The sequence below is a fragment of the Apium graveolens genome, chromosome 7 (assembly GCF_009905375.1).
Source record: "Apium graveolens cultivar Ventura chromosome 7, ASM990537v1, whole genome shotgun sequence".
In the NCBI taxonomy this organism is placed as follows: domain Eukaryota; kingdom Viridiplantae; phylum Streptophyta; class Magnoliopsida; order Apiales; family Apiaceae; genus Apium; species Apium graveolens.
In genome coordinates this window covers 29801928-29811123 of record NC_133653.1, presented here as the reverse complement: position 1 = coordinate 29811123, position 9196 = coordinate 29801928, and the positions used below count along the sequence as shown (strand labels likewise).

General features: G+C 36.2%; 1 protein-coding gene across 1 annotated transcript; it reads right to left on the bottom strand.

The window, feature by feature from the left end:
- Positions 1-6394: 6394 nt before the first annotated feature.
- Positions 6395-7339, bottom strand: LOC141673459 (uncharacterized). Its single transcript, XM_074480210.1, has one exon. It carries the CDS (start codon positions 7337-7339, stop codon positions 6395-6397), a length of 945 nt encoding a protein of 314 aa, XP_074336311.1.
- Between the last annotated feature and the right edge of the window lie 1857 nt (positions 7340-9196).

Sequence of the window (9196 nt, the reverse complement as noted above, 5' to 3'; positions counted from 1 at the left end):
TGAGGACAAGTTCTGATAGAAGTTCTGATGATTAAGTTCTGATGTACTCATATCAGTATTTATGTGAAGAATTACAGGAATAAACATTCACCTTTCGAGTTAAGGAGCCATATTCTGATGACTTTAAATTATGATAATAATCAAGTTCTGATGCTTACGTGACAGTATTTATTTACTTGGTTTATTTTTGGTCATTACTTGAACGGTTATATTTTTTCAGAATATTGGTTTATGTGAGTTAAAGCAGTAATAATCATTTGTTTAGTGGGAACAGTTTTTTTTTAAAACTGAACGTGCAAAGTAATCATTACTTATTTACCATGACCATTAACTTTTGCCTTAACTGTTGCATGGCTGACAGGTGTAAAAGTCTATTCCACTACTCATTAACTGCTGTCACGTGGGGTGTCTAAGTAAACGAGATAAAAGATTTTCAAATATTTTATGTTCATTTTTATTCTACTCACTCTCTTTCTTTTCTTATTCTCTCTCACATTTTCTGATGGTTTCTATACAGACATTTCACCAAACACCTTTCAGGCAAACTAAATTCTCTCTTATTTCTGATGGCGCCCAAGGATTTAATTGTTGATGGAGCCAAGTTTGTACCAAATAACTATGTTGCAATCTTGAACAAGGTTGAAGCTCCATCAGATCTGTACTTTGTACAAGATTTATTAGCCTATAGTGAGATTGGGTATGCTTTGACCCAACCTCGAACTATTTCAAGCCAACAAGTGCTGACATTTTGGCGAACTGGGCTTTTTGATGATGGTGGTGCTACTGGTACTCCAAGTATTTTTTTCACATCAAGAGATGTCGAGCATATGGTTACTCCTGGAGCAGTTCGTAAAGCTCTCCACTTACCTTAAGGTTGCACATTCTCAACAGTGGAGGATCCTGTCTTACAGCAGCTTATGGCCAGACTGGGCTATGAGAAAGGTTTGGGAAAACTGGGTCAACTGAAAAGATCAAATATCAGAAAGGAATGGAGCTTTTTCTTTTATTGTATCACTAAGGAATTCGCCAATAAATGCTCCAACATTGATGCTATTCCTATCATGAGTCAGCAAATCGGGTATGCCCTTATTCATCAAACTCATTTTGATTTTGCAAGTGTTGTGCTAGGTTTCATAGGGGATAGGATGACAAAGGATAGGAATGCAGTATACTTTGCTAGATTCTGTTAGCTTATATATGCTTTCTGTTGTAATGAACCCCAACCTGCCAGTGATTTAATTCCACCCTTTAAGCTTGCAAAAAGGGCTTTTAATGATTTGTTAAATGCTGACAATAAGAAACAAGTGCTGAGACCCTTACAGATTCCTCAGTCTGTAAAACAAATCTTAGTAAATGTTGATCCCCAAACATACACATCTATTTACCTTGATGTTTAACCCACCAACACATCACAGCCAACACAACAGCCATCAGAACATACCATCTCTCACCAACCTCAAACTTCTCAACCTCAACCTTCAGCACATCTGGTGAAGCCTTCATCTTCCAAACCCAAGAGGACAAAGACTATACCTCAATCTCAGTAGAAGAGAAGGAGAATTATTCTGAGAGATGAGTCAGATAATGAGGAACAGGTTCCCCTATCAGAACCTGTTATTGTAGAAGCTGAGAAGATCACTTATCAGAAAGATACTGAAATTGGGAGTTCTAGTCCCCTCAAAAGGCTTAGAAAGATAAATTCTGATGATAAAGCTCCCACAGTATCTCCTCCCTTGAAGAAAGTGAAGAAACAAAGAGCTCACAGGGACACAGTTGATTCAGATTCAGAAGATGAGGAAGCAGCAGCTAAGGAAGGGGGTCAGGAATCTCTGATCCCAACAGAACCAATTGTGATTGAATCTCTTCCTTCTGTACAACCAGAATTTGCTAAAGCCACTGAATCTACACCACCACTGTCACCAACTCAAGTTCAAGAAACTTCTCAGGACAGAGTTCCTGTGTCTCCTATCAATAATCCAGTACATATTGAAGACCCAGGTACAAGTGCTGACATAGACATACATAACTTGGTTGTGCCTGAGGTTCTATACTTGGAAGCTCCACCAACTCAACTCACTCCACCAACAACACCAATTTTGAATGCTGATATTCCATCAACACCAGTTCTGAATCTAGATGATGAAGATCAGATTTTAGGCGGGCATCAAAATTTGGATGTTGATCAGAACTTAGTTGCAGATCAGAATTTAGAGGATGATGTTGAAGCCTCTATAGCCTCCCATACTGTTATTTTATCAGAGGATGCTGATACTGCAGACTCTGTATGTTCTGATGCTGACAATGCTGAAATTACTGGTGAAGCTGCTACAAATGTAGATGTTGATGGAGCTGGTCCTTCAGGACATGCACCTCAACAAATAGTTAACAAAGCTTATTTGATCAAGAAGTTTGTTAGAGAGGATGCACCAGTACCTTGGAGTGAAACTCCTAGAGGAAAGGAGTGGACTAAGGAGTGGAACAAAGTTACTTTTGTTCCTAATGAAAAAATTCTTGCTGAGCACCTTGCTAAAGCTGATGAAATGCTGATAAATAATAATTTCAAGGCACAGCTTAGAGTTACTGCATTGAGTACAAGGCACCTTCAAGGTCAACACTCAATAACTCATGACAAGGTGAACAAAATTCAAGAATCTCAGATTTTTCAAACCAGCCTTTGACCGAATTGGGTATATTGAAAAGACTCAGGAGAAGCAACAAGATCAAATTTCTGAAATTCTAAAGAATCAAGCTTCTCAGCAAACTCAACTCAATGAGATCCAATCCTCAGTGGAATTGCTTGTCTCTCTTCTTTTACCTGCTGATGCGAAAAAGGGGGAGAAAGTGATTAAGTCCAAATACAAACCTAGTCAAGTACTGAAGGGTAAGGATGATGGAAATAATGACCAGGGAAACTCTGAAATGGGTAGAGGTCATGGTCAAGGCAAAGGTTCTTCATCAAAGACATCTGAAACTTCTATACAGAGATCAAGTTCTAATACTGAGAGAAGAATAAGTTCTGATACTGGTAAAATGATAAGTTCTACTGGACATCTGGAGCTTGATGAAGAAATTTCAAAGAGATTATTTCTCAAAGAAAATCCAGGAATGGACTTTGAAAGTCTAAAGGAAGAAGAAGCTAGACTTAAAGCAAAAAATTTTAACTCCAAGTCTAAAGCTTCTGTTGTTGAAAAGAACCTTCCAAAACCTAAGGGTATTGTGATTAAGGAGAAGACAATTTCTGAGACAACCAAAGCCAAATGACAAATGGGGGTAGATCCAAGATCCAAGGGCAAAGAAAAAATTGATGAACCTGTAAAGGTATATATGCCAATCATGGATCTGGAGATAAAATCTGATGTAGATGCTAGTCTGATTTTGAAGAAAAAGGATATTGAAACAACCTCTGACAGAGCTCATATTGTTCAAGATCATGACTTAGTAAATTCTGATATAACAGTGAAGCAAGCAACCTCTGACATAGCTCAAGTTGGCTTTGATATCAGAAGATAAAGAAAAGGAAACCTATGACATTGCTCATGTTAAACCTTCAAGGATGTTACTACCTGGTTTTACCAAAGTTCAACAGACTCAACCTTTAAAGACTACATCAAGTGGTTTTGAAGCAAGAGTTGTTACAGGAAAGGAAGCAAGAGACAAATCAGGATTGGGTAGTTCTAAAGAGAAGAGAGTAAACAATACTACCAATGATCCAACTTCCTTGAGTGAACCAGGAGTTGGTACAACTCCTGAGAGATTGAATCAACTTGAATATGTACAAATGGTTTACCACTCTATTTTGAAAGAAGATGTTATGTTATACTTTATGACATATGGGAGGGTATTCCATATTAGGAAAAATGCTATTCCATTGAAGTATTTTGAAGAACTGGAACATGTTCTACTTCTACTTCAAGTGAAAAACAGATCAACAGATGGTGCTGCAGGTTATTTAAAATCAAATATTCAAAGACAGAAGATGCTTTACTCTGTAAAGTCTGACAACCCATACTGTCCTAAGTACAGATCTCATAGTGGACAAATTGTTGAAATGAAGCCTAATACCGCAAAGATCATCACTACATTTTCTGGTATTAAGGGACTTGAATTCAATCTGGAGTCTGATGAAGCCTTTATAATCAGACTGGATCACGATATAAGAAAAGCTAAAATAAATGATCTCAGGGCTGCTATCTTTCAAACTGGTGAAGATACAGTTGAACTGAAAAATGCTAAAAAGAGGATGGTCAATGAACTTGAATATGATGAGAGATGTTTGTTGAAGAACTATCTCAGAACAACTCCTGACATCAAATAGATCAGAAATTGAAGCCAAGTCAAAGATCTACAACTGCTTAAATTCTGAAGGATATACAGACTGAAGCTGAAATCAGACTTTGGGGATGGTAAAGCTATAAGGATTGTAAGTTATAGTTATCTAGTCAAATTCTCATGCATTTGTACTTAATGTTTTTGACATCATTAAATATCTGTTGAACTTGTATATTATGCTAATTTACAAGTTGGGGGACATTGTTAGATATATTTGTGATGTCATGTCTAATGATGATTTGTGTTTAGTTTTCAGATCTTACTTAACAGGACAAATCATTACTTAACTGGAAATCAGTACTTATACTGAAGTCAGGACTTAAGATATCAGAACTTAAGTTGTCATAACTTAAGTTATCAGGAGATATTTATCAGGAGATAATATCAGGACTTAAGGAGACGTTCAGATAAGGAAGGCGGCTGATTGAAAGGAAAGAAGATCGAGCTAAAACAAGAAAGAGATATGCATGGAGAAGAATTCTATGAAGAATAGAATACTTGGAAGAAAAGATAACTGATTGATATATATTAGGAAGCAGAAATATATTCGATATCAATTAGAAGATTATCTTCTAACTGTGTAGTATATAAACACAGATATAGGGTTTACACTATATGTGTTATCTTATTCGAGGATATTATTCTTTGTAACCCTAGAAGCTCTCGTGATAATTTGTTCATCACTGAGAGAGAACAGTTCTTTGTAACAGAGTTTATTGTGTTGAATAAAATCTGTGTTCAGTTACTTGAGTTCTTATATTCGATTTGATTGTAGTAAACACTGTATTCAACCCCCTTCTACAGTGTGTGTGACCTAACATATATACACACAAACATGTAGATATAATACTATACGAAAAGGAGGCCATTTCAAACACTGAGATCATGGAGCATCAGAGACACGAACTTTTTTATCAATTTCTTGTGTGATAATAGCTTAGATTTGTTTTGATATATATATATATATAGCACAAAGTATCATGCACTAAGGTTTCATCTTGGATCAAACATAATGGTAGCTGGTTGTTGGATTGCAGGCTTCTTCTGGTTGCAGGTGATGGCACAGGAAGCGCAAGAGGAACAAGAAGGTAACTGAAATTGTCAAAACATTATTGGTGTTAGCATGAACAGGCTGCGTAATTGGCATGAACATGCCATATCTTCAAAAAAAATCAGTCGCTGCATGACTTGTGAGGAGCATGAGCATGTTGTGCAGTACATGGAAGTACTAGATAGGTGCATGAACACGCTTAGTAATTGGCATGATCATGCCAATTCATAGAAATATTATAATCACTTGATACCTGAGGAGCATGAACACGCTGGTAGGTGGCATGAGAGTGTTGCGCTATTGCTTGAACCATGAGGAGCTTGAGCATGTTGTATGAACTGTATGAACTACATGAGGGCGTTGTTTGCATGAACACGCATTTATCGGCATGAACATGCCAAATTGTAAAAAATTTGCAGACATGGACGGTGTGATGATCCTGGGCGTGCTAGTAGGTAGCATGCACATGCTAGTTTTCCAAAAATAAGTAGTTAGTTATGTGCATGATATGCGGAGAAATAGCGTGGTCATGCTCAATTTCCAAAAACTATCAGATGTTAAAATTCCAAGCTCAAGTCCTGTAATAATAAAAAAACAAAAGTGTCATGCTGTTGGAAGTAACATTCAATATTAAACTTACTCACACACTAATAATATATAGACATATATTTATTTACAGCATTCATGGGTTGTCTCCTCCCAAGAAGCGCTTGTTTAACGTCGTTAGCTCGACGCATGTGATTCTTTTATTTTATGGTGGATATCTCTAAACCATCTCTAATGGTCCAACTGTAATATCTGTTGTGTTACATCTTGAAATTCATGTACAAGAGAAAAGTTTTTGTCAATTTTAGCTTTCACCCCACGAGCATGATCATTGACTTCTTTCATAAATTCTTCCCTAACATACATGGCATAGCACTCGGTTTCAACTGATAACCCTTTCATAGCTTGATTAAGATCAAAATTAACTTTTTTTCTCCCACATTTAATGTAAGCTTACTAGTTTTCACATCAATATTGGTTCCCGTAGTTTCCAAGAATGGTTCCCAAAATAATTGGAATATCAACCTCCTCATTCATCTCTAACACAAAAAAATCACATGGAATAACAAATTTATCCACCTTTACCAAAACATCTTCAAGTACACCTAGTGGATACTTTATTGATACATCTGCAAGCTGCAGTGAAATTCTTGTCTTCTTTAACTCTCCCAACCCAAGTCTTTTGTAAATAGAGTGTGGCATTAAACTCACACTAGTTCCAAGATCACACAAGGATTTTTTAATTCTGATTTCACCAAGGGTGCATGGAAAAGTAAAACTTCCAGGATCCTTCAGTTTAGGAGGAATTATGTGTTGAATAACATAACTACATTCTTCGTTAAGAGTGATTATTTTTACCTCCTCAAACTTCTTCCTATTGTACATTACCTCCTTCATAAATTTCACATAAAGGGGCATGAGAGCCAATAGATCAGCAAACGGAATGTTAATATGAATCTCACAAAACATCTTAAAAAACTTTTCATACTGCTTCTCTAACTTACAATTTTCCAGCCTTTGTGGAAAAGGAATTTGAGGGATGTATGGTTTCATCGTAGCTTTATGTGTGGCCTTCTCCTTTTTTGGTTCGTCGTCAACACTTTCGGAAATCTCCACACTAGATTGATGTGTTTTTCTCTTCTTATGAGGAAAAATCTCACCTTTAAGTGTTGAAGTCACAATTTCTGGTAGTTCTCTTCCACTCCTCAAAGTGATAGCCTTGCATTGTTCTTTGACATTCACATCGGGTTGACTAGGATGTGCTCCTTGTTCACGAACAACACCCTTATTTGTAATTTGGCCAATTTGAGATTCCAACATCTTTTGAGATGACGCCATCTGATCAATCCTTGACTCAACCTTTTCAAATTTAGTCTCTATATTTGCAAAGCCCCCAGTGGTTCCTTGTATCATTTTTTTGAGTGCAACTGCCCAATTAGCAGGTTCCTTCTTTTCTGTAAGAGGAAGTTGATATTGATGTTGCTGCTGAAAACCTAGAGGTTGATTCTGTCTTAGAACTACATATGTTGGATTTTGAACATGGTTGTTGTTGTCAAAGATTGTTGTTCGACCTTTGATATGGATTGTAATAAGGATTATTTTCCACATGCCAAGATTGTCTTCCTTGAATAAAAGATGCTTCCTCGGAAAATTGAGCATATGAATATTGATCAACACCATAAGCATTGTATTCTCTCACGGGAGTAGATGTTGCATTAACATTGGCCCTTTGTCCACATACATCTTGAGTCAGAACATCCAACTTAAGAGTAAGAAAGTTCATCATCTCAGTATCTTGTGCTGATTTTACTGAGTTCGCACAACTAGGTGCCAACTCATAGTTATTTGCGGCTAGTTGCTCGAGAAGTGCTTTTACCTTGGTTACTAGTGATTTCTTAAAATATCCTCCAGCTGCCATATCCAAACTCAAACGAACTTTTTTATTAAAGGACCCATAAATAGTACTCAGAGGCATCAATTATGAATATCCATGATATGGATATTTTCTTAATAATGACTTGTATCTCTCTCATGCCTGATATAAGCCTTCACCTGGTTTCGTCTTAAAACTTATGATGATTGCCCTCATTTGTAGAAGGACAGTATTTTGACAAAAACTCGGTCGAGAGACTTTCCCAAGTAGCAACTATAGTATCTGGAAGTTGTTGAAACCATTCCAAAGCTCTTCCCTTTATAGAGGAAGGGAACATGTGAAGATGAATTTGGTCAGCATTCACTCCAGTGATTTTGAATGAACCATACATATGCATAAAATTTTCTAGATGACGGTGTGGATCCTCTCGCTCAATATCTCCTTCAAAATCAGAGTTGCTCACCATATGTATCAACCTTGGATTAAAAGTGAACTTAGTTGCATTAATCGATGGAGACTTATAAATGCAGTTTGCAAGATTAGGAGTCTTATGATCCCAAATAGAAGTTTCATCAGGATTGAAATTATTCGCAACTTGACAGTCACCCATCTTCTCTCTTTCTTTTCTTTGCTTAGCCTTCTCAAAGCACGAAAAGTGCTTTCGATTTCTGGATCAAACTTTAAATTTCTCGCACTTATAGAACGTTGCATATAAAAGTTATAGCACCTAAAAAGAGAAAACCAAAAAGATAGATCTTGGAAACAAATCTGCTAAAATCTAAACAATAAGGAAAAATTAACCTAAACTTAATATTTGTGCCTTCCCCGGCAGCGACACCAATTTGTTGAAGTAATTTTATGCATAGTTCGTTTACAGGGAAGGACTTAATTTAATACTAGTTTAGGTTGTAAATATTTTATTATCTAAAAGTGAGAAGAATAGTTTGATTTGTGTTTATTAACTAACTTAAACTAACAAGAAAATAAAATTAACGACTTAATGAAGGTAGATAGCATTCTAGAAATCTGGGTTTTTCATTGGTATTAACGAATATAGATCAACTGTGATATTCAAGTCTCATGCTCTTGCTAAAAATATCCCACTAAAGTTTATATTATTCTCTTCCAAGTAACAATATAATTCCTATAACTACAAATTGAAGTCGCTCCCATGATCAATCAACATATAATTATAAACTATTGAAACCCTAAGAATTTCTTGTTTCATAACTCGCATATTAATCTCACAATCAAATAATAGAATTATGTTTGTCATATCATAAATTAGAATTATAATTCATCTCCCGATTCATTACAATTCCTAAAGATATAAATTAGGGTTCACGACTCCCTTAATTGTGTTAAGCACTCAACAACAGATTAGCAAGACAGAGAAA